This window comes from Panthera onca, chromosome X (assembly GCF_046562875.1).
Source record: "Panthera onca isolate mPanOnc1 chromosome X, mPanOnc1 haplotype 2, whole genome shotgun sequence".
Classification (NCBI taxonomy): domain Eukaryota; kingdom Metazoa; phylum Chordata; class Mammalia; order Carnivora; family Felidae; genus Panthera; species Panthera onca.
The window spans coordinates 792,065-817,409 of record NC_138357.1 but is presented as its reverse complement, the minus strand read 5'-3'; the positions used below and the strand labels follow the sequence as shown (position 1 = coordinate 817,409).

The window sequence follows — 25,345 nt, the reverse complement described above, 5'->3', positions numbered from 1 at the left end:
AACAAGAGTGCCCCCAATTCAGACACCTGTCAAGTGCAGATTGTCACCTGTGCTTCTCACTCACTGGCTATAAATGTCAGCTTCCCAATGACATTCGCCTTGGGTTTGATTCATTTGCTAGAGTAGCTCACAGAACTCGGAAAAAACATTTACTTAGACATTTACCAGCTTATTATAAAGGATACAGATGAACAGCCAGATGGCGAGGCACATAGGGTAGGGTCCCATGCAGAGGAGCTCCTGTCCAAACCCAGTCCCTTGGGGTTTTTAAAGAGGCTTCATTACATAGGCCATTGGCGATTGATTCAACCTGCAGCCCCTCTCCCCTCCCGAAAGGTGGGGGGACTGGGGGGTTGAGAGTTCCAACCCTTGAATCACACAGTTGGTTCCCCTGGCCACCAGACCCCATCCATAGGTTACTCAGGGGCTTTCCAAAAGTGACCTCATTAATGTGACAAGACACCTTTATCACTCTTATCACTTAGGAAATTCCAAGGGTTTTAGGAGCTCTGTGCCAGGAAAGGAGACAAAGACCAAATGTATATTTCTTATAAGTCACAATATCACAAGTACTAAATCACACTTTTTCACTTCACAGGTTTATTTTAGCAGCTCGGTTTTATTACATTCTACGTATTTAATATATTTATATTTCTATCCATTCTGCATAGATGGCATATTCATTAACTTTTATAGTTGACTTTTTCATTTGGTATTTGCTGCTACCTGGCCTGAAGAATCAGGAAGACAAATACAACTCGCTTGGTGGAAACATGGTGCAGCATTTCACTTGTCAGCAGAACTCTACTTTGCTGTAGGCTTCAGTGTCAGCTTTTCTTCCTCCTCATTTTCGAATCCCGAACAGACGAGAGATCTTCCCTTAGGATATCGAGCACAACACTTCCGCAGTTCTTGGATGACAGCCTGACACTTAGATTCCATGTAGTTGTTGGCTGCAAAACAGACACGCAGACCCTAGTCATGATCTCACAGAGCTAAGGCCCGGGGAGGTTCAGATCAGTGCCTCCCACTCCTTTTAACTTTCTTGTATCTCCAGACGTGGAAGAAAGAGGATGTACCCAGGTCCACTTAATTCTTTCTGATGTAGAGACCAATCAACAGGCTAATTACAAATAAAAGCACGATTTACAAAGTGGTTGAAGGAACTTTATATATCATTTCCTTTTCTTTAAAATTCATTTAATAGCTTATGTGCCCTCTTCTAGAACACCGGCGGCTGCAGAATCTCCGCAAGCTCAGAACGGTTCTTACGCTTTTCAAGGGTTGTAAACCCACCCCACGTACCCACCCACACCCTATACAACAAAGACCTGCTGGCCTGCAAAGCCTAAAATATTTACTGTTTGGCCCTTTACAGAAAATATGTGAAGACCCCTACTATACATAGACCCTATGTCAAGGAGAACTTGACCTAAAGGTTCTAGGTCAGCTGCACTTGATCTGAATCCTCTGCTGCTAAAATGGGGTGCATGGGAGTTAGTCCAGGATTAAAAAAAGAAAACAATTCATGCTGAGTGGTTGAGTCCAGACTTGGAGCCAGACCAAAGAGGTTCAAATCCTCACTGTGCCCCTTATAGTAGTGTGACCCTGGACAAGTTATATAACTTCTGTGTCAATTTCCCCATCTATAAAATGGGGGTCAATAATAGCATCTACCTCATGGATGAAAGGATTCAATGACTTAATATGTTTAAAATCCTTATGGCTGTGCTTAATGCTAACTCTTAGCCCTCCCACCCTCACTCCTCCCACACTATAGCAAGGGAGTGTCTCTACCTTGATTCTTGTTCTTCCTTAGCCATAGGTTGCTAATTCAAATAAGGTAAGAATTTATTTGGGAGAAGGAATTGTGAAAAACAGTTTTTACTTTTTCTTAAGTTTGGAGGAAGTGAAGAGGATGAATAAAGTAGCATTATCATTATACATTAATATTTTAGATTAAAAGATATTTATGGGGGCGCCTGGGTGGCTCCGTCATTTGAGCACCCTGCTTCGGCTCAGGTCATGATCTCGCAGTTCATGGATTTGAGCCCTGCATCGGGCTCTGTGCTGACAGCTCAGAGCCTGCAGCCTGCTTCGGATTCTGTGTCCCCCTCTCTCTCGCTGACCCTCTCTCAAAAGTAAATAAACATTAAAAAGATTTATGAAATATTGCTTACATCATAAAACGAAGAGTCCAAGAATGAAAGGTAAGAGTCAAAGGAAATGAACAAGAGTTTTCTTTAGTGGTGAATCTCTGGGTAAATTTGTAACATGGTTCCTTCTGACCCTTCTACATTTTCATAGGCATCCATCTCCATTAGTTAAATAATGGGAAAAATTATCAAAAGTGTCAGTTTTGAAATTCAAAAAGCCTTGTAGCTTTTTCTATCTGTTCTTCTGCCAATAATCATTTGCTGATTAAAAAAAAAAATCTTCTAGCATTTGGCCAAACTTTTTGGCCAATTTAAAACCAGGTTGGGGGAGAAAACCAAGTGGACAAATCACATCAAATATGCTTTACTTGAAATTTGCTTTTACCTTTAAGACTTAGTTGCTAACTTCAGCAGCCTAAATTCCAGTTGTTTTTTTCAACCCCCACTTCCAACCTGATTGCTTTTAAAAAGTGAGTTGTCAGCCACAATGAAGTATAACCAACACATTTAAAACTAGTCTTTTTAAAAAAGGACTTTGCTTGAGGAACCTGGGTCACTCAGTTGGTTAAGCGTCTGACTCTTGATTTTGGCTCAGGTCATGATCTCGTGGTTCATGAGTTCAAGCCCCTGTGTCGGGCTCTGCACTGACAGCACGGAGCCTGCTTGGGATTCTCTCTGACCCTCCTCCAGCTTATGCTCGCCCTTTCTCTCAAAATAAACAAACAAACATAAAAAAAGGACTTTGCTCAGCTTAGTAACTCTCAACTCTGGCTGTACATTAAAATAACCTGGTTAGCTTTTTAGACTGATTCCTGCCCAGAACCCATCCTCAGGAAGTTCGATTTAATTGTTCTAGGCAAGTGTTTAAAGCTCTTCAGGTGATTCTAATGTACAACCAGGATTGCAAACAGCAAGCTTATATCACATCACTTTTTATTTTCTGCATCTTTGATGATACAATGAGGAAAATCTTCAGGATAATTACAGAAATATTACATTTGAGAGGAGTTAATATTGTCTGCTAATAAAAAGAAAAATTGGTCTCTTGTAGTTAATTCACAGGTAAAGTGGAAAAATATAAAAAAGCATTTCACATACTACCTTGTAAACATTTCTGTATTTCACAGGCTTGTTTCTGGCACGGATCCTTCTGCGGCATATCCAGAAAACTAAAATAAGAAAAATGATTTTTATTTTGTCTTTTATCCATAAAGACTTTAAAGCCCTTATAGATGGAATTTTCTTCTGAGACAACTAGGTATGCTAGAAAACATTTGCACTAAAAAATACTCTTCCCATTCATAGGATGAATCAAGTGTATTTTTATAATATCCATTTCATTCAATTTGGAAGCTATGAGTAGCTTTACATGAAAAAAGAACCCTTGAATTCAATCAACTCATCTTGAATACTGTAAACCAATGTTGGGCTAGAGGAGCCCACTGCTCAGATCTATCATTCACAGAACCACTCTTGGTAAGTCATTAAACTCCTTGCAATTTTTCCGTATAATTCATGTGTAAATTGGGGACCATTCCTACCCAACTCCAAGCATTAATGGAAGGACTAAGTGTGATGAAATATATAAAGTACACACAATAGTGCCTGGAAGGAAGGCAGTAAGGACTCAATACATGGTAGCCGTGATTCCCAAGATGTAAAAAGTAAAAACCTTACTTTTAATGTACATAAACAGTTATGACTACTTTAACTCAGGAAATTATCAGGTAGTAAATGCTTTCCTAGGAATCAGCAATATTTGGTGCTATTATTACTTCCTGAGAAAGGTGCTAGGTAAGCAGCTAAAATATTTTTTGGAGCTCTTACAGAAACCAACTTATTTAAAATATCTATAACCAGAGAACGAATTTAAGTGCCCATGATTTTGATCGGCAACTTCTAATAATTTGAAGGCACAACTGCAGAAAGGAAAAAGGCCCAGGAGCCTTGGTAGCTAATTTCATTAATTGAAACGACCTCCTTTTGTTTCAGAGCCCCCTAAATTCTCAGTAGATCCAAGTTAGGTCAGTACTGGGATGGGAAACACCGGAGCAAAACCTCGGATATTTACAGGACGGGAGAAGGAAAGGCAGGTGAATTGCTGCAGGGCAAATAAGCGACAAATAGATGTTGATGCTGCTAGCAGCTGCTCTCTTCTCTCTAAATCAGTACCAAGTCCTTGGCGGTCAGGTGCTGACTTTTGTGGGACTCATCAGATCCCAGTTCCAGCTGATGATGTCCATGAAAGGTTCCATGGCAATTTCCAAAGGAGTCGACTTCAAGTTACGTGTCCTGACTAAGTGCTTTTGTTGACTTGCTTTCTGCCTGTGTAACCCCCTCTCTGCAGTTCCACTTGTGCTGTTGGTCATGACCCTTCCTACGCTTCTGCGTTCTTGAGCAGTTGTTCAACCCACTCCCTCCCCCCAGGCCCACAGGTGGGTGCACTGCAGTGGTGGATGAAGTGATTGCCATGTACTGAACAGAACAGAGGAGCATATCTTCCTAGAATCCCAGCACCTGGAAAAAAAATAGATCATTAAAATCACCACAGCCAAAGAGAGTGAAAAAGAAGGGAGAACGGGGGATAAATAGAAATACATACCAGGTTAATCATCAGGCAAAAGCTTAAGCAACAGCTCCTGTACTCCCCTGACCTGTCAGAAAAAGAAAAGTTTATAGAGTACTCCGTTGTAAGAGCCCCAGTACAATGGAAAATGATTAAGCAACATGGGTACCATTAAATGATGCTGGATCTGCCACAAGCGAGAGTTGTTATCCATGTAGCGCTCCTCAGGGTAGAGTTGCCACATGAGAGGTAGCTGGGAGGTAAGAAGGTGACTCGGCCTAGCTGCGTCACCTAAGGGAACCTGAACTTGCTGGACTCGTGCCCTTAGGAAACTCGTCTCCTAATGGAAAAAAATGATCAAAAATAAAAGCAAACGTTTCAGGATACTGAGACTGGCTAGAAACCAAGTTGCTTCAAAGCAAAATCGATAAAAAAATAAGCAAAATACAAACACTTACCTCTTCCACGACGGCCACCCACGTGCGCTGGTATTCGTCGCGGTAGATACCCTCTTGGTGAACCCAGAGGTGATCGGGTGGAGCCCCTGCATCCTCTCCTGCCATTCTGGGCTTTGGGTTCCAATTCTAGCCCTGCTTTTCTCCACCTAAGCCTGCAGCACCCGCGCACAGGACACAGGTGTGACTTTTTGGGTTTGAATGAACTCGCCAGTGAGCAAGGTGACCCGGTACTAGCAACACCAACCAGAACCAAAACTCATACACGTCTACTTGCACAGCCTAAATAGAGCCGAGGCCATCTGAAGCTGCCTGCAGGACACTGAAGTGACGCTCAGCAGTGTCTTGGGTAATGCTAACTGTTGACTGCGAAGCACGCAGCTCCTCAGGAAGCCAGGCAGTGGTCTCCCAATCTTTGCATTTACAAAGCAGCATCTGACCAAGTGTGGTTAGCAACGGAGTGTGCACAGCAGGGTGCTAAGGGCACTCAATTGGGCAAGAAAGCGGTATAACAATGGACCTGGGTGTGCCGTATCTCCCAGGTAAAAGTCCCTTCCAAACAGCTCCATTTTTAAAAGATTGTGAAGGCTGAATTATGTACGTTGCTAAGTTGAAATTAAAAGTTTGTTTTAAGACAAACGACCTATTTGTCAGCTTACTTAGAAAGGTTACTTATGTCAGTTGGGCATTTCCAGAAGGGGGTTTTCATGTTGGGAAAAATATTTAAGATAGCTTCATGGAATTCTAAAGCTGCAAAACACCTTGGCGATCATGGTGATTTGAGGCTGAGAGCAAATGATAGTTATCCATCTAGGTCCTTGTTTCATTTTAATAATGCTTCAGGATGTCACAGGAGCCCATTTCTCCATAGAGGTGTGCATTTAAATTCTGATTTCCCAAGTCAGAGGGCCAGAAAAACCCCTCTGCTTTTTGGTGTAAAGGAAGCAAAGGTACTGGGCAAAATCCTTCCATCACACAGATTAGGCTCTAACCCCATAAGGATCTCTTTGTACCTGGCTTCTACTGTCACGGCACAATTTCACTGTATTTCTACCTCTGACAGCACAGATACAGCATTGGGGGATCTGCCCCCACAAAACAAAGGCCTCCTGTTCCCCTTGGGTGGCCTTTAGGTAGAAGAGGAGCTGCCACACACCTTTGGAGGTTGTTAAGCCATTAAACTGAGATTGTCCACAGCAAATGAGATGCCAGAACAGAGGATGATGCAGCCCAGGAAAAAGCTAGAAAGAACTAACTGAGCTAAACCAAATCCTCTTTTCAAGGACAACAATCTGAGTCTGATTTTTCCCCCCTTAACAACTGTTAGTTCACCATCCCTAAAAGTAGAAAATATCTTTTATAGAGTTAGGAAATGGTCTTATCTCAGTGGTTAATTTCAGAGCATTATGGTTGCTTCAGCCATTGTATCCTGAATGGAGGTGACTCTGAGCCCATCCTAAGCTTCTAGGCCTCTCTCCTTCCAAACTCACCTAAAGTGGAACCCCTTCCCCTTCGCCAAATCCCAGTTTCTCTCAGTTATCTTGGACTTCTTCATCTTGTTCAGTTGCTACATCCTATCTGTCACCAATTCTAGGAAGCACCACTACCACTGTATTTGAGACTAATTTTCCCCTAAATACTAGGCTCATTACTAGCTCCAAAGGTTTGCTCTTGCTTTCTCCTTGCCTAAAATGCTTCCACAGGCCATTTTCTGTATGCCTTTTAGGACCACTGCAGCATTTATGTCTAAGCTCTTACTCATATTTTGGCCTCTAATTTAAATTGCCTTGCACATTTGCTTTGCTTATTTCACAAGTCCTGTCTCCCTTCAAAGACCGTATTATAAGCTCTTTGATTCACAGGAATGATACACTACTGAGCACCCCAAGTCTCAAATACTAGTCAGTGTCCTTGTGAGTAGGTGGACATATATGCTGACAAGGGAAATGGATAAATATCACATATACAAGAGTAGAGATTGATTCTCTAGGTGTACTATATGACTACATATTTTTTGAAAGCTATTTTTTTTTTCCATTTAGTAGACACAATCATTCTGCCTCTCCTCTTCCCAAGGGCTTTTGGAAAAGAGAGATAGTAAATACGAATGTTAAAATAAAGTATATTAATGTCTGGATTTTGAGTACAAAAGAAGTGTGGCCATTTAATAAAAAATAGAAACCAAGTGTTAAGGGTTTCAGTATCGTTTCAAGTTCACAGATAGATTCACTCACAGACAACCGTCAATATCCTGACATTTAAACTTGTCTTGGATGAAAAGTAAAATCTTAGTGGTTATGCTGACATTAAAAGGGAATGATTCCAGTGGTATAGAGGGCAAACAAATTGGAGATGATAGTGTGAGTTACTATGAATCACTACAAAGAGGCCCATGAGTCACTACAAAATATTCTCAGAAGAAAGGCAGTGTGATGTGCTGCTGTGACCTAAAGACCAACATGCTGGGCATCAGCAGCATGAGCCTGGGAACAAACCCCAGCACATGACCCTGGACTTGTGTGTGCTACCACTTAGACACAGCATGAAGGCCCAGTGAAAGGCAAGGGCAGTGGCCAAGGGACTGAGAAACTGCCATGTGAGCTCAAAGCACAACATCCTTACCGAAGCAGAAAGTGACTGGGAAAGCGTGAGATCAAAGACCACAAAATACCAGGTTGTAGGAATTGAGCACCATCTCTCTAAAATATCATTCCTGGAACACTTTCCCCTACCTGTCTCTTTGGTCAAATAAGTTTGGGAATCTATAGTCATAAAAGCTGTGGCAAGTTACACAGTAAGGCGACTTTATTTTGTTTACCATTTCCCGAATTTATTTGACTAGAGAACATTTTTCTGCACATGAACCTTGTTCACAAACTTCAGAACTCCTTAAACTACTATGAATCTCTTAAATACTCAAGATAAACTGAGGTACACGGTGCAATGTAATACACAGAACATAAACTTGTTTCCCTCAACTCCAAGGAATACTACCATGTGCAAATTGAAATGGATTCAAACAGTGCTTATATTAGGTTTATCATCTGTTAAGGTACTAATACAGATTGTCCCCATGGGGGTGACCTTGTGTTATGGTCAGAGACCATAGTGGCCTACATGGACTATTTACTAGTATGGCATTTCGTAAGTTATGTTTTGAATGGATGATATATAACATAGGAGGGCTTTCGTAAGGAGTATAATTCCATTTACAGGTATTTGGACAATTTTTAAGTATTAATTACTTGAAGACACTTTAGTTGAAGTGAATTAATCACCGGATTTAATTACAATGGGTGAAGTTACTCAGAACGTGTTCACTAGAGTTAGTCTGGCCTGGGTATGAATCCTGATTTTATCAGTGACTAGCTTTGTGACTAGACAAATTAACCTGTCTAGAGTTCAGTTTTTTGAGGTGTAAAATGAGAAACAAAGAACGTATTGATCATAATCGTCAGCAGTTATTTACCACTTCTTGTATGTTTTATATGTGCATATATACATATTATATATATTATATATATATATATAATATGTATATATATATATATATATATATATATATATATATATATATATAGGAAGTTGTGGACTGATTCTAATTGGAGCAGTTTCCATACAAAGGTATATCAAGGCTTAGTAGAGTGTCTAGGACATAAGTTTGCTGTAAATGTTAAGTTTTTTTTCTCCTGCAATTAAAGATTTAGAAATGTGCAACGCAGCGGCGAGTATTATGAAAGTCAGAGAATATCATTCTCGAATTTGAGAGTAACTGAGAGCAACGACAAAGGAAGGGGTGTTTTTTGTCTTGAAGGTATCTAAAGGTACTTTATAAAGTCAGAATATTCCATTGCTGAACATAATAATGAGAAGAATGGCCATCCTTGTCCTATTCCAGCAGGGCATATTCGCCATGAACAGTATCTGGAAATAATATATGGTGTAAACTTGACACTTTAGAGACAAAATGTAGATGGGTCCAATGTAATCGCACACTTGAAGTTTTGTCCCATATTCATGAGTATCAGAATGAATCATGGACACAGGTGCCATGTGAACCTTAAGCATTAGGTCAAAATGGAGGTTGGTGGCATATATGTGACAGGTAATCCCAGTGGATGTGGGCCCTATCTGTGGTGGGGAGAGTTGGGTTGGAACTGACTTCGGAGAAAAGAGCAAAGCATCAACACCTCTTCAAGTGGAACGTTGGGAATGTTCCCTTTCCAGTACTGCCATGTCTGCCTGGCTTCAACACTACACAGGGAATCGAGAAGCAGATCAAAGAAACATAAACACTGATGGGCTGTGGAGGCGGCAAGGCATAGATTTTCCTTTGCTTTAGAATGGTTCCTCACATCCACGTGTCATTCCTAAGCTTGGGAGTGGAAAGATCTGTACTTTTACCCGTGGCACGTTTGCCATTCCTGAAAAGAAAAGGACTTTTACGTACAGTTTCACCATATCTGATATCATCAGGACAAGGAGAGAGCTGAGGACACTTGTAGTGTGGATATGGGCTGCGATACATCCGACCTTCGGTGAAAGCTCACGTCCCCCATTCCCGTCCCTGTATCAAACAAGCAGGTACCTAAAAGCCAAGCTTCAGAGTGATACTTTTTCCGATACAGTATAGCACTGTTTCTGGAAGAGGTTACTCACATGAATATAATGTTTCTTGGGCTACTTAATCCGCCTCAGGAGCCGCGAGGCTAAAACTTCCAGGTCCCCCGCCCTGGGCCACTCAAGGCAGGATCGGGACGTGAGCCTGGGGCGGGCCGAGGTCACCCGAACCGAAGTTAGGAGGCGAGGGCCGGCAACCGGAAGTGCTCCGGGGAGAGTTGTACGAGATTCGGGGCCGTAACTTGGAAGCAAACCGAAATAAAATAAAACCTGAACTGTCTTAGGACCCAATTTCAACCGAGCGTCCCCCGGACTCAGGAGGCCGGCGCGCGCGGCGAGGCCGCCTTAAAGGGCTGTCCCCGGAGCGTGTAGGCCGCGTACGGCTCTCTTCGGCGGGCGGGCAAAATGGGCGCGGGCGCTCGACAGGCGCCGGCCCGGCCGCCCGGGCGCCGCTCACAGACCACGTCCGCCCGCGGCCCTCGAGCGCCGCCTCCCTGCCGACCCCGCCACCCGGCCTGACGCCCCGACCGCGGCCGGCTACCGCCCTCCGCCCGACGGCCACGCCCGCCCCGACCGGCGCGGGCGTCTCCCAGGTGCCGCCGGGCCGGCCCCGCCCGGCCCCCGCGCCCCGAGCCCCGCCTCCGCGCGCCCGCCTCGCGCCCCGCCCCCACCACCCCGCCCCGCCCCGCCCCGCCCGCGCTCCTCAAGCCCCGCCCCCGCGGAACCCGCGCTCCGGAGCACCCGGTTGGCCAGGCCCGAGTGGGCCCGAGGCGGACGTGAGCGCGGCCGGACCAAGATGGCGGTGCAGGTGGTACAGGCGGTGCAGGCGGTTCATCTGGAGTCGGATGCTTTCCTGGTTTGTCTCAACCATGCTCTGAGCACAGAGAAGGAGGAGGTGATGGGGCTGTGCATAGGGGAGGTGAGTAGCGCAGTTAGCCTGGCCGGAACCCTGCTGAGCAGTCCCAGTGCGGCCCCGGGGTGGGTGCCGGCAGCGCCCGGGACTGCGGGGGCCACAGGCACCCCGGACTCAGATCCTTGGACTGATCCTCCGGACGGTCCCGGAGTGAGGACTCCGTTTCCTTTGTGTCTTCACGCTTCTTTGGCTTCCCGCAACCCCCCAGCGACCTGCATAAGCCTCCGGGTGGGCCTTGTAGTTTCCCTTCTAGTCTGTGCTTTTCTTTACATCTGGATTTACCACCCCATTGACCAAAACCGCAAGTCAGGCCATAAAGACATTAGAGCATAACGAGGACAGCACCGTATTACAAAGCAACCAACCACGATCAGTACCCCTTCTCTCGCATCCAGTCTTCTTTCTGGAAGGCTTCTGGAAAGCCTTCGAACTGTATTTAGACAACCACAGAGAGAAGACGGTTGCAAAGACGCAAAGGTTTCCGCTGGCTTAAGTGTTGCACAGGGACTAAAGAGGATGAGGAAATACAGCTTAGTTGTTTACAATCCAAAAATAAGAATTCTCCAGTTGTTCATGCCTCCCTACAGAAACACGTGACCCAATTTTCATATAATCTGCATCCATGTACATCAAACTAGTGATCAATAATGTTTTCTGCTTTCTCCCCACTCTAGTTGAATGATGACACAAGGTAAGATTATATTTCTTTACTGATACCTTTTGACCTATGTTATTCTTAACTGAAACATTACAAGTTTTGCAATATTGTATACGATTTGTATTTTAACTTACCACTATGAGTCTGGAGCCCCCCTACTGATACACTTTGAATTTCACTCCAACCCTGAATGTTGGTTTCCACCTTACTTCCTAGTACGAGTGCTGTCGGTTTATATACATATGACCTTATGTGAAAAATGTGGGTGGGAATACCAACACGTTAACTGAACCTGTGAAAACTCTTACAATTGTTCACTGATACGGTGCTCCTACCTTCTTTTTCCTTGATTGATATATTTTACATTCTCTGCCCCCTGAAACAACAATGAAATACAGGTAATTTTCTTTCTGGCATGTGATATGCAGTATTAAAAGACATTTCCCCTTATTAACCCATTCCTTCCTTTAAATGGTCAATGGCTTTCTGCTTCCCCTTACAGCACCCTTCAGTGATCTCAGAAATGCCCAGTAGCTTGAATGCGTCACTTGGCAAAAGCTTTGGGTTACCTTTATTTCAGTTTCAAACAGTAGCAAGCCCACCTCCTCAATACCCAGGATTCTATGCATTTGGCTTTGCCAGTGAACACACTATACACTTAGCCACTCTTCCTTTGTCTCTGATCAAGTTTTCATTGCAAAACCTGCTAAACCTGTTACTTTGCTTTAATACCTTTTTATATTACAAACCTCAGTTCCCCCTTTTTTTTTTCTAATTTATTCCCAAAAGGAGTGACTCCAAATTTACATATACCGGAACTGAATTGCGCACAGTTCCTGAAAAGGTATGTGTGCTAGAATTTTGCATGATGGAAACTTGCCATTGGGAAGGGATTTCTGTCCTCACATGGATGATCTCAGCCAGGGATTAATCTGGTTTGTGCAGGCCCACATTTTTGGCTGGGTACACTGTTCTCTCTAGTAAAATCAGCTGAAGAGTCTACTCACTAAGAATGGACCTAATTTTCTACTCCTTGTAGCAAATTCAGATCAGTACTCACTCTCAGCTCTCCTCCTTGCTGTCATCTGTCTGCCTGTTTTCTGGCCCCTCTCCCACCCTCCTTGAGACATCTCACTGGTACACTGCCTTGAGATCTGGTTCACATCACTGTTGTCATCTCCTTATCCCAAATCCCAGTACCTACTCGGGCAGCCCCTCTCTTACGAGCTAATTATTCATAGTTCATAATTGATAGTCTACCTTGACTCTTCTCCTGTCTACAATTCCGCCTCACCTTTTCTGACACGCTCTAGCTTTCACAATCTGGTATAATGCTTCTCAAGCTAATTCTGATATAGGGCCATTTCATTCATTTTCCAGTATGTTGCAAACCAATGCCTTTGAAAAATACAATAAAAGTCAATTATGCCTTCCTACCAAGCACATGACAGACATGATAAAAACCATCAGGCAACAACTCCATCTACTTATTACCCCTATATCCAAACTTTTCCATGTTGACCACTCTGCCTCCTTTCTTACAGATTCTTCACAGACCTTGCTTATCAAATATCCTCTCTTCTGAGTCTTCAACCTTTTCCTGTCATCTGGCTTTTTACCCTTTTGGATACGAATGTGCTTAAATTACTCTCATTTTCAGAAACAACAGAAAAATAACTTTTTAATCCCACATATTCCTGTAGTCACTACTCTTATATCCTTCTCTGAATAGTCAGACTTCTTAAAAGGGTAGACTATAATCATGATTATTTCTTTACCTTCTCCAGTCACACACACCAAGGTCTGGTTTCCAATTCTGTCTTGCCAGCCACCTCACCATTGCTACTATATCAGGTGATGACATCTTGGGGCTTATCTTCATCTTTCTCCTTGAAACTCTCATAGGGTTTTTTGTTTGTTTTTGTTGTGTCTCTCTATCATTGTAAATGGCAAGATTTCTTTCCTTCTGATGACTGACTAATATTTCATTGTATACATATACACACCACATGTTCTTTATCCACTTGTCAGTCAGTGGACATTTGGGCTCTTTCCATAATTTGGCTATTGTTGATAATGCTGCTATAAACATCAGGGTGCATGTATCACTGGGGGAATTATTAAGTTACTAAATGGAAAGCATTTTTCCAAGTGCCGGACACATGGAAATATTGTGCCCTTCTGATCGCTGTTGTTAATATCCAGTCCTAGCTTTCCATTTATTAACTTAATAATTCCCCCAGTGATACATGCACCCTACTGCTTATTTCAAGTTTAGGTCAACACAGGCATGTTAAATTAACATGTTCAAAACTGAACCTTCGTCTTCTTCAATCCCACTCCTCCAACATTTGTCATGCCACAGTAGTTCCCAAGCCTGGGGGCACCTTGGAATTACCCTGTAACCTTTACAAAATTCTGATGCCAACTTCCTTGGTCTGGGGGTGAGACCTAGGCAGCAGGAGTTTGAAAAACTCCCCAGGTGATTCTAATGTGCAGCCCTGTTTGGAAACCTTGTTGCCATTCAGAACCGTAAATTGCCCTCATGTTGTTTCCAATGCTTCATCCCAGCTGTTTCTACCTTACTGGAGGTCCTTATTGCTTCTTTTCTTGAATATTTGCTAGCCTCTCCACAGTCTCCTTGCCAGATTTTCCCCAAGGAAGGCTGGGAAAGCCATATTTTGCTGGCCTTTGTTCTATATGAAGATAGAGGAGCAAAAGGAACTTTTGAGACTGAAAAGGTATAGAGGCCAGTCTAGCTAAGCTAGAATATCTTATTTCTTATGTGACTGTCACTGTAACAGGCTTCCTCAAGCCCTTCAGCTACCTGTGGCTTTCAGGGACATCTATCAGACCTTAGTTGCCTTTATTTATGCTTATTTTGTTTTTCATCTGTTCCTGGGCTGGTCTTGCCATCCTGAACTTCATTTGCTCATTCCTCTAGGCACTGAAACCCTCTCAGCCTATAGAGACAGAAAAAAGTCACCCTGTGCCTCAACTCCTACTAAAATACATTCCTAATCTTAATGGTGTAATTTTATTTTTCAAGAGTCCATGTCCTCATTTGGAATTCTGTGTCAATTTGTACTGGCCAAATAGATGTTAAGCTTCATGAGTTCAGTGACCTTATCTTTTTAGTAGATGTTGGCATGGCATATCTTTTTCCATCCTTTTATTTTTGGTCTTTTTGTGTACTGACATGTAAAGTGTGTTTCTTGGGGCTCTTGGGTGGCTCACTTGGTTAAGGGTCCAACTTTAGCTCAGGTTATCATCTCACAGTTTGTGGGTTCGAGCCCCATGTCAAGCTCTGTACTGACAGCTCGGAGCCTGGAGCCTGCTTCAGATTCTGCATCTCCCTCTCTCTCTGCCCCTCCCCTGCTCATGCTCTGTCTCTCTCTCTCAAAGAATAAATAAACATTAAAATAAAGAACCTCCTTTCCGATTTCACTCTTATCCCTGCAACATCTGCAAGTGCCACACCCATCTTTTCCCATGAAACTCTTGAACCATTTCATTCTTCTGCTTTTCACTCCTCTGCTCCCTCTGCCCACACTGTTCCTTGCCTTTATTTACGTCCTCCCCTGCTACATCGGCTTATCTTCCTTCCTTCCTTCATGATCCTTTCTAAACTTAGATCTGCTTTCTGTGTTCCACTGAGTTTCAACCTTGAAATTTTAGAGCTAAACTTGACAACTTCCTTTCCTCTATCATCCATGGGCCACTAAGCTAACAAATCTTGTGGATTCTTCCTTCTTAATGAATCTCAAATCTGTTTCTTCCATGTCTGCTATGTACTTAGTCCAGTATTTTATCATTATCCCACATTCAGACTCTCTGAAACAATATTCTTCTGGCTCATCTTGCAGATCATGGTATTTGAGGCCCTGTATAGTTTTACTCTAACTTTTCTTAGCCTTACTATCATTCCACCTCAAGTTCTCTGTTTAAACCAGTTGGCCAACTTGTCTCCCAAACATTTCACTCATATCCATTTGGCATCTAGAGAAGTTCTGTACACACCCACGCACACATATATGCATGCATGCACATACACACACACTACACTCAGAGCAGTTGGGAAATTGTACACTTGTCAGCCTATGAAGACTTTTTTCTAATCTAAGTGACTCCATTCCTCTGCTCTTGTATTGATTTACTACATTACTTCATTATAGTTTCTGGTGTGATACTTGCTGCTTAACCAAATTGTTAGCATTTTGAACACTTGGATTGTCTGCACTCTGACTGTATCCTTTTCTGTGAGAGTAACTCACCCATCGTTGTAAATCAAATGATTATTACTGGATCATTCAAAAAGCTCTTCCTTCATTCAAATATTAGCCTTTATATTTTGTTTTGAAATGCATATATCAAGGTTGGATGTCTTTTATTTGACATATTCTCTTATTTATGATAAAAATTTGCAGTTTTCTAAATAGAATTTTTAACCTAATCATGTAATTCAATGCAATTGTATAATTGCAGGGAAACATGTTACTGCAGAGACAGAAGTAAATATTTCTATGGATTTTCCTCCAGGTTGACACCGTCAGAATTGTTCACATTCATTCTGTCATCATCTTGCGACGTTCTGATAAGAGGAAGGATCGAGTGGAAATTTCTCCAGAGCAGCTGTCTGCAGCCTCAACAGAGGCAGAGATATCCTTACTGGTCATTAAGACGCTTTCATGCTTTTACAGGTGCTGGGACTTCCAGGCCAGGCTCCTCTGTCTCCTGCCTAAGGAGATTTCACAGGTTTTCTTCCTGGTGACTCTCTCCCAGTTCGCATATTTACCTGTGAGAGCAAATTGTTTGCTTCATCAGAATTTCTTTCCATTTTTCCTTTTGAGTGGCTTTTATTGGAAAAATTAGAAATTTCTAACGTTCCTGCTCTTAAATGCCAGACGATCCCAGGGTCGAGTATTGTGACAGTGATCTCTGTGGGGCAGTTCCCTCCTCTTTCCTTTCATTCCCCCATTGCTCCTCTCCAGTCTGCTCTGCCCACCTCCCCTCACCCCAAGTTTTCCATGATTTAATTTCCAGGCCCTTGACTATCTTAGTCTCTATTCATTGGAGTTGAGGCTGCCTCTCAAAAAAAAATGCATTGCTGAAAACTGCAATATTCCATGCTAAATATAACCAAAAGTAATCAAATGGGAAATTTTCTTCCTATGGTCAGGACTTCATATGTCAGCTATAGCAACTTAAATTTGCATCAATGGCTTTTAGTGATTCATTGGTTTTTTTTTTTTTTTTTTGATTAAATTTATGTTGTCAATTAAAAAGTAACTTTTAAAACTAGGTGGTTCATATGCATAGTATAAACTTTCAAAGGTACAAAAACGTGTGAAAAGTAAATATTTCTCTCCAATGTCTATGTCCCAGTACCCTCATGGTCTGTCCCTGGACATAACCAGGGTTATCAGGTTTTCATGTATCCTTACAGGTAAATTCTGAGCATATAGAAACATACATGAATCTTTTCTTTTTTTAAAAAAACTATTTAACACACACATATATATATAATTATATATAATAAATGTTATATATTATATATATATTATATACTATCTATAAATGGTAACATAATGATATATGTATATTATATATATATGATAGCTCATGACATTGCCTAACAGCGTATCTAGACAATCGTTTACATCACTATATAGAGATACCTCATTCCGTTGTGTGCAAATTGTAGCCCCGGGTGACTTTTCTGGCCTCACACACATGTTTAGGCTCTCTGTAACCTTGCACACACTGCATTTCACAGACATGCACATGTACATGTATGATGGAGTCCTAGAGGGTTTCCCCTCCAGCAGTGTGCGAGAGTGCCTGTTTCCCTGAACCTTCACAAACACTGTGGGTTATCAGAGCTTTTTGTTTTTGTGATAAGGATACTGATTTTTCTCAGCTTATTCATGATGTATGTATATTTCTCCAATCAAATTGTTTTTGCCTTTTTATATAATCAGATGTATCAATCTCTTACATACGTTTTGCAATCTTTTTCTAAACTCTATTTTGAAATAATTATAGATTCGTGGTAAGTTGCAAGAATAGTATAGAAAGGTCTTTGTACCCTTCACCCAGTTTCCTCCAAATGCTACATCTTAAATCATTGACAATACAACATGGAAACCAGAAAACTGACATTGATACAATGGGTGTCATTCTATGCCATTTTGTCACGTGTGTAAATATATGTGACCACCACAGTAGTCAAAATGCCGACTTGTTTCATCACCATATAGATTTGTCTCATGCTCCCTGTGTATAAGTCATGCTCACCCCGTCAAGCTCTGGCTCCAACTCTTGTTCTCCATCTCCCAGAACACAAGTGTATAAAAGTGTTTATAATTGTGCTTATATATTATAAGTTTGAGATATACTCCCAAGATGGGGGGTGACTGGATACACTGTTGCATGTTACTGCATGCATTGACATTACAATGTAATTGACATTACAATGATTCTCTGTTAAGAATTTACTAAACATCTTGTGTGCTCTTCACTGCTGTTGGAGGCGGAATTCCCTCAATGTGCAGTTGAAAAAAATGGGTTTAGAGAAGTTAAGTAACCTCTTTTTGCATCTAAAAATAAAAAAAATATATATTTAAAAAGTATTCTTTCTCAGATTTTGTTGTATAGAAAGGATTATTTTGTTTTAACATAGTGATTTGCAGGAAAACAAATCAGCATTTTGTAAGATAGCAAAGCAGCAGCAGAAAGGGACAGTGTCTTATTTCTAAGTTGATTTCTTGTATCAAATTAGAGCATCAGATAGAGTTATGGGAAATTTTTGTCTCTAGGACAAAGGAAGAAAATATTCTCTTGCAGTATATTTCTTGACACATGAGGAGACCAAAGTAGGGGTCTTTGTTCATTTGGTCTCTGAAACCACCCTAATTGCTATTGTTGATACTGGCAGGCTGCCAGAGAGAAATGAGTTTTTAAAATCTTGTATTTCTTTTTCAAAAATGTGAGTATGATGGAGCTAGAGAGAGGATTGAAGATTTACTCACCTTGATAATATGAGTTCCAAAGATTTAGACAAGCTACTTTTCAGATAGCGCAGTGATAAGTATTTGAGTGATCAAACATTAGTAAATTGGATTAAGAGGATGTAACTATTTACAGTAATGGAAGCCAAATGGAGTCTAGTTTTACTTCTTATTTATTTATATTTTTAAAGTTTATTTATTTTTGGGAGAGATAGTGCATGCACGCAAATTTGGGAAAGGCACAGGGAGGGAGAAAGAGTTTCTCAAGCAGGTTCCACGCTGTTAGCAAGGTCATGACCTGAGCCAAAATCAAGAGTTGGAACTTAACCAACTGAGCCACCCAGGTGCTCCTTATTTATTTATTTATTTATTAAAAAATTTTTAATGTTTATTCATTTTTTGGGAGACAGAGAGACAGAGCACAAGCAGGGGAGGGGCAGAGACAGAGGGGGACACAGAATCCGAAGCAGGTTCCAGGTTCTGAGCTGTCAGCACAGAGCCCAATGCAGGGCTCGAACTCACAGACTGCAAGATCATGACCTGAGCTGAAGTCGGATGCTCAACCGACTGAGCCACCCAGGCGCCCCTTTATGTACTTATTTTTTTTAACAATTTTTTAAAATGTTTATTTTTTTGAGAGAGAGTGAGAGACAGAGCTTGAGACGGGAATGGCAGAGAGAGAGGGAGACACAGAATCTGAAGCAGGCTCCAGGCTCTGAGCTGTCAGCACAGAGCGCGATGCGGGGCTCGAACTCACAAGCTATGAGATCATGACCTGAGCCGAAGTCAGATGCTCAACTGAGTGAGCCACCCAGGTGCCCTTTATGTACTTATTTTTAAAGTAATCTGTACACTTGACTTGGGGCTTGAACTCACAACCCTGGGATCAAGAGTTGTGTGCTCTAGGGACTGAGCCAGCCAGGTGCCCCAAATTGATTCTATTTTTAAAGTTTATTTATTTATTTTTGAGAGAGGGAGAGTGAGGGTGCAGGGGAGGGGCAAAGACAGGGAGAGAGAGAATCCCAAGCAGGCTCCATCCACGCTGTCAGTCCAGAGCCCAATGCAGGGCTTGAACTCACAAACTGTGAGACCATGATCTGAGCCAAAATCAAGAGTTGGACGCTTAACTGACTGAACTACCTAGGTGCCCCAATTCTATTTTTTTTTAAGTTTATTTATTTATTTTGAGTGAGAGCGCAGGAGGGGCCAAGAGAGAGGGGTAGAGAGAATCCCAAGTAGGCTCCCCGCTGTCAATGTAGAGCCCAACGCAGGGCTCAAACTCCCAAACCATGAGGTGATGACCTGAGCCAAAATCAAGAGTCGGACAGTCAACCAATGGAGCCAGCCAGGTGCCCCCTGATTCTATTTTTAAAAAAAAATACTTTTGGCTTTAAACGGGAGGTCAGAAATTCTGGGCATTGACCTTATTTCATTCTTTTATTGATATTAAATTGGACTAGGTTTATTTTAAACCTCAGAATGCTTTCTGAGCCCATAAGCATCACAAATTTTGTTCCCACAAGTTGAAAATACCTTGACAGACACACAGGTTGGCTGAACTAACAGGTCGCCCCATGAGAGTTGTGGGCTGGTATCATTCCCATCCCCATATAACTGTTTGGCCTTCACATGTTGGTAAGTATTATGGGCTTGCAGTGTTTATTGTCTTTAGCAATCAGTATCACCTTTCCTTCTCCATTACATGAACTACAGTTATTTTAAACCATACTTTATCCTTAAACAGCTGCCCTTGTCCATGACCCTGGGATCATGACGTGAGCCCAAATCAAGAGTCAGATGCTCAACTGACTGAGCCACCCAGGCACCCTGTCGTATTGTTTTTGGCAGAGCTAAAATTTCAGTACTCCATTTTGACTGTATTCATGAAACCACAACTAACTAAAACCTGACAATTGGCTGATACCTCAAAAAATTTTAAATTGTAACTGAAAATTGCTGATTGCTGAATACCACTGTCCAGTACCCTCCCATTTGGAATACTCAAAGGTGTCAGGTGTGAAAGTTACAAAATTGAGGTTTAACACATATTCCATCCTAGCTGTTGGGGCTCTCAACCTGCCTCCTCATCCCTCTAATCAGTGTAATGTAACAGAATTCTTATCTCTTTTTTTTACTGCTTTTCCTGAGTCATAGTGATTTTTGGTGTCTACCTGACTCTTTTTTTTAAGGTTTTATTTATTTATTTTGAGGTGGGGGGAAGGAGAGACAGAGAGAGAGAGAGAGAGAATATGAATCCCAAGCAGGCTCCATGCTGTCAGATCAGAGCCTGACATGGGGCTCGAGCCCACAAACCATGAGATCATGACCTGAGCCAAAATCAAGAGCTGGACAGTGAACCGACTAAGTAACCCAGGTGCCCCAAAGGTTGTTTTCATGGCTATAAATGTAGTCCTGTAAAACCGTAATATCACTGAATAAATTCAGTGTTTGATTTTATCTAACTTCTACTCAAAAATAATTGCTATTTTCCTGCCACCCATTAACACTAAAATCAGATTTGCTTCTAATTTCTCCCATGGTAGTACCATCAGCCAGAAAGGAAGAAGTACCAACCATTAATGAAGGAAAGGTTAGAGAGTATATATTCCTGAACAATATTGTCACTATGGTAATAAGTTAGAATGGAAAATTTTCTGGTAAAAAAAAGAAACTCTAAGAGCTTAGGGAAAAAACTATCAGTCTCTGAACTGGAACACCCAAAAGGTGTTCAGAATTCAGAGAATGATTGAGTTTTCCCCTCAGGGGCAACAGATCCAAGCTGTTAAGCAAGAACCTAGGGAGGCATTTGCAATGTAGCAGTAAGAGCAGTAGGGCATGTGACATCTTTACAAAAGGCAGTTAGGAAAACAAGGGTATTGCAGAATGTAACTGAACAAAAAAATCAGCTAAATAGTGAAAATGATTAAGGAACCAAATGAAAAGAATTTAACACAAAGTAAATTTGGAGACTAGAGCATTGAGATCTTATCTTGAAAATAATAATATCTAACTGGGTAAGAAAAAGGAATAAATAACAAAACGGAATAAAGTCTATGCTCAAAGATGCTTTTAAGAGTGTTAATTTTCTTTCTAAACTGCCGATGGGAAGGTCAGAGAGTTATCACACCAGGAGAGTTGGGAACAGCAGCTTTGGATTCTGTTAGGGGGCAAGTCTGTTAGACTCTCCTTTCAGTCACCAGTTGAGAGACTACTTAAGAGATCTTCCCTGTGCCACAGTTTTGTCACTGCAGAAAAGGGGAACATGTTATCAGAGTAGTATATGAAATCATGTATAAGTCATTCTGTCCCATGCTCAGCACGATAACAAAGATACCAAAGCATTTATCCATAGAACTCAACATGGAGAGAGCATGAGTAAATATTTAAAGTTGAATGGCAGACAGCATTGGAAGGATTTACAAGAACATTGAGGTCACAAAACTATAGGTAAAACTAAAGAAAAGAATCATCTCCCAACTAAACTGGTGTTCATGATGACTAGATTGTTGTGTAATTCCAGAGCCTAAGGAATTGTGTAGATACAAAGATGTATAGGTCATCTCCAAATGGTTGTTCAAGAATTAAGTCAAGCAGGTGTCCTGTGTTAGCAAGTCCTGGAAAAAAATGAGTGATGATTTAAAGTATGTATAGTAAGTATGTTCAGTGGGAAAAATATTTCAAGCTACATTCAAGAATGACAAGTGAGAAGGAGTGAAATGAAAATGTTTTTTTGTTAAGAGGTAGAGAGAGGGAGGTGACAATGGTGTGTGTGTGTGTGTGTGTGTGTGTGTGTGTGTATGAAGAATTTTAATGTGTTTTATGATAAGGTAGTTAGTATAATTAAAGTTCCAGTAGGTTAGAATGGTTATTACATAAATGATTATTCAACAAATTTATAGGATACCTGAATGGAACAATATAGTGACAGTTTCTGCTGGTTTGGGCCTTATGATTTTGTGGGGAAAAAACAGTTAAAGTGCTAAAGGGAAAACAAAGAGTAACAACAATAAAGAAGAAATATAGAACATTTGTACCAGCAAGGTTTTAAAAATGTTTATTTATTTTGAGAGAGAGAGAGCAGGAAAGGGGCAGAGAGAGAGTCCTAAGCAGGCTCTGAGCTATCAGCTCACAGCCCAACGTGGGGCTCAATCTCACAAACCATGAGATTATGACCTGAGACGAAGTTGGACAATTAACCGACTGAGCCACCCAGGTGCCCCAATACCTAATGTTTTGTATCCTTCATAAGAATTATGCCTGTAAGAATTTCCTCCATAATAGTTCTACACTTCCATTCTTTATTGTCAAGTTTAATACATTCACTTCCCTAGAAGATGTCCATCAAAAGGATTATTCCAGGAGACTTTGCCTTTTTCCGGGGCTTTTCTTTCTCTCTGAGTCCCCTGGAAGAGATTATCAACTTTTGGGGGGCTAATTGAAGAGTCATTAATCTAATTTCTCTTATTTAATTGCAAACTTCCTAGAGTACTCTTCACTCACCTAGTAAAGTGTTCTGAATCTTGAGAGGACTGTGTGCTACCATTATCTTTAAATCTTCATATTTGTGAGATACAGCTTATTGACAGCAGATTTTTATCTTTATTCGCAGATGTTCGCACACAAGCTATGTACCAGATGATGGATCAAGGCTTTGTAGGACTTATTTTTTCCTGCTTCATAGAAGATAAAAACACAAAGGTATTTGTGTGTGTGTGTGTGTGTGTGCAAGTGTGTGTGTAAAAACACACACACACACAGAATAGAGAAAAATCTTTTTGCAATTTTAATAGGGTGGCCAGGGAAGGTTTCAATGAGAAGGGTCATTGAGTCAGGACCTGAAGAAAGTGAGGGAGCAAGTCTTGTGGATTTCTTGGGGGAAGAGCGTTCCAGGCAGAGGAAATAGCCAGTGCAAAGACCCTGAGGTGAGTGCGGCATGTTCAGGGGACATCAAGGAAGTCAGTGTGGCTGCAGCAGAGTGAGGAAGACCATGACCATATGTTCCAGTTTGCCTCTGTCAGTCCCAGTTTGACCCCACGATCCCAGTCTCCTATTTAGTTCACACCTTTCCTTCTTGGAAGTGTCCTGGTTTGGATAGTGACTCATTCGGTCATTCTGCAGTGAAGTCTGAAAGATAATGGGGCCAGATCTTAAGAGGCCTTTGATTTCACTCTGAGTTGGGAAGCCACTAGGGGGTGACTTTATGTTGTAATGGGATCTCTCTGGCTACTGTGTTGATAGTTGACTGGACGGTGGGTGTGGGCGGTGCAGGGGGAGGGAGGGAGTGTGGAATCCATGTCGTCTGTGAGACCAGGTAGGAAGATGCTGTAGTAGTCTAGGCAAGAGGTGATGGAGGTTTGCCCATGGGGGTAGGAGTGGAGGTAATGAAAAGTGGCCAGATTCTGCAAACATGTCCATGGCTAATAATAGTAACAAATGCTGCCATTTATCACCTATTGTATGGTGCCTGCTTGTTAGGTGTTTTACATAAACATGCTCTAACCTTGACAATAGGTCTATGAGGACTATTATTATGTGTATGGATGAGCCAAGCTCAGAGAAGCTCAGTCAGTGGCTAGTCTTGCTAGTCTGTCTAGAGTGTTTCTTTTTGAATTTTAGATTCGTAGGCTTGACCATGTGTCAGTTCAAACAAAAAGAAAATTACTATTTAATATTGTAGGAATGAATTTTGCCAAGACTATCAAATGTGTTGTGTCCTTTAGTATATTAATTACATTGTCAGAATCTGTATTAATAATGAATATTCTTCATAAAATCACTCTTTTCCAGAAACATTAAAGTAACTTGAACTTTATACTTCATATGAAATGACTTTGGCTTTGTCATCATAAATTTATTTGTTGTCATTATAAATAGTTGAATAAGTTTGTCAGCTTCCAACAAAGCAGTTTGAGTGCTCTGGTTTTCCGTTTCTTGGTTCTCATGTTTATAAGTAGTTCTCTGCTGTCACATGGATGCATGTTCATGTTCATGTTGACTGAGTACACGATCCTGTATAGAAATTGATCGATGGCATATTCCATCTTCGGAAAGCCGTTTAACGCTCCTCTTCTGAGGGTCTGTGGATACCGCTCATGTAAGGATAGGAGTTTTAGGTTTGAATCTACTAAATTGCTATACCTGTTTCAATATTAATCCTTTTTCTGTGTGATCTTTCTGTTTCTTTCTCTTCCTTTTTCTTTTGTTTTTAGACTGGCCGGGTACTCTACACTTGCTTTCAATCCATACAGGCCCAAAAGAGCTCAGAGTAAGTATCACAAACATGTATGTATGTATTGGTGGGTTAATTTTCATTCCGGGGAATTGATTGTTTAGTTTAATTTTATTTCTCTCACTAATAAGACACTAATAATTCTATAAATCTACTTATACCCATTAACATCTCTGTGAGGTGTTAGAATCTCTTTAGCATCTTGGGTTTTAGGGATCTAGAATGCTAGGATCATATAAAAAGTCTGTTCATTGCAATTACATCATGAGAGCCCTGTCCCACTTTTCCTTTCCTGAAGTTATTCGAAAATGAGTTACTACTTTTCCTTCCTCTTGTAAATTGTAAAACAAAGACTGAGTATGCAAACTATTATAGATTTCTTGTCTTTGCTGAAAGCCATAAACTTGCTTTCAGAATTACAGTATTTTATTTAAATGCTTGCATAGGTTAGTTCCTCATTTTAATTCAATTCAGCCTGAATTAGCAAATCTTAATACAATATGTACTATATGCCAAGCACCGTGGTACACACTGAGGATGCAGAGATGGAAGCCAAGTTCATCATCTAATTGGGAGACAGAAGTAGACAGTCTTACATTTTTTTTCTTATATTTGTCAACGTGTTGTTATAGCATTGTTTGAAAGAGCAAAGAATTGGACAAAGTAGATGTAAGTATGGAACCAAGGAAATAAATTATGATGCATCTAAATAATGGAATAATAAGCCATTAACAAATA

General features: G+C 41.3%; 3 protein-coding genes across 6 annotated transcripts in view; 1 reads left to right on the top strand and 2 right to left on the bottom strand.

The window, feature by feature from the left end:
• Positions 1-565: 565 nt before the first annotated feature.
• On the bottom strand, positions 566-9,949 carry CMC4 (C-X9-C motif containing 4). Of its 4 annotated transcripts, XM_081794394.1 has the most exons (4): positions 9,837-9,933; positions 9,628-9,744; positions 3,258-3,325; positions 566-953 (listed from the first exon to the last, which is right to left on the bottom strand). In XM_081794394.1, coding segments are annotated over exons 1-4 (336 nt in total). In that variant the 5' UTR covers positions 9,839-9,933; the 3' UTR covers positions 566-804. The 4 variants fall into 4 exon arrangements, with proteins under 4 accessions (XP_081650520.1, XP_081650522.1, XP_081650523.1 ...); XM_081794396.1 differs by lacking the exons at positions 9,628-9,744; positions 9,837-9,933 and adding an exon at positions 4,228-4,649; XM_081794397.1 differs by lacking the exons at positions 9,628-9,744; positions 9,837-9,933 and adding an exon at positions 4,329-4,649.
• MTCP1 (mature T cell proliferation 1) lies at positions 4,560-9,949 on the bottom strand. Its single transcript, XM_081794398.1, has 5 exons — positions 9,837-9,949; positions 5,181-5,332; positions 4,892-5,062; positions 4,759-4,810; positions 4,560-4,673 (listed from the first exon to the last, which is right to left on the bottom strand). Exons 2-4 carry the CDS (start codon positions 5,283-5,285, stop codon positions 4,763-4,765), a joined length of 324 nt encoding a protein of 107 aa, XP_081650524.1. The 5' UTR covers positions 5,286-5,332; positions 9,837-9,949; the 3' UTR covers positions 4,560-4,673; positions 4,759-4,762.
• Positions 9,950-10,513: 564 nt separating this feature from the next.
• The window catches only part of BRCC3 (BRCA1/BRCA2-containing complex subunit 3), a 62,249-nt gene continuing 47,417 nt past the window's right edge, over positions 10,514-25,345 (top strand). Inside the window, exons 1-7 of the mRNA XM_081793080.1 lie at positions 10,514-10,716; positions 11,385-11,401; positions 12,158-12,212; positions 15,908-16,027; positions 19,926-20,013; positions 22,988-23,076; positions 24,588-24,643. Of these exons, the coding sequence (XP_081649206.1) occupies positions 10,594-10,716; positions 11,385-11,401; positions 12,158-12,212; positions 15,908-16,027; positions 19,926-20,013; positions 22,988-23,076; positions 24,588-24,643 (548 nt within the window). The 5' untranslated portion in view covers positions 10,514-10,593. The remainder of the gene's footprint in view (positions 10,717-11,384; positions 11,402-12,157; positions 12,213-15,907; positions 16,028-19,925; positions 20,014-22,987; positions 23,077-24,587; positions 24,644-25,345) is intronic.

Excerpts from the sequence above, each read along its gene's own strand:
- MTCP1 (XM_081794398.1), bottom strand. The coding sequence starts at position 5,285 with ATGGCAGGAGAGGATGCAGGGGCTCCACCCGATCACCTCTGGGTTCAC. Across the intron at positions 5,063-5,180 it reads GGGTGGCCGTCGTGGAAGAG|GAGACGAGTTTCCTAAGGGC; the intron begins GTAAGTGTTTGT and ends TTTTTCCATTAG. Across the intron at positions 4,811-4,891 it reads AGATCCAGCATCATTTAATG|GTCAGGGGAGTACAGGAGCT; the intron begins GTACCCATGTTG and ends TTTTTCTGACAG.
- CMC4 (XM_081794394.1), bottom strand. Across the intron at positions 3,326-9,627 it reads ATATCAGATATGGTGAAACT|TTTTCTGGATATGCCGCAGA; the intron begins GTACGTAAAAGT and ends TTCTTATTTTAG. Across the intron at positions 954-3,257 it reads AATACAGAAATGTTTACAAG|CCAACAACTACATGGAATCT; the intron begins GTAGTATGTGAA and ends TCTGTTTTGCAG.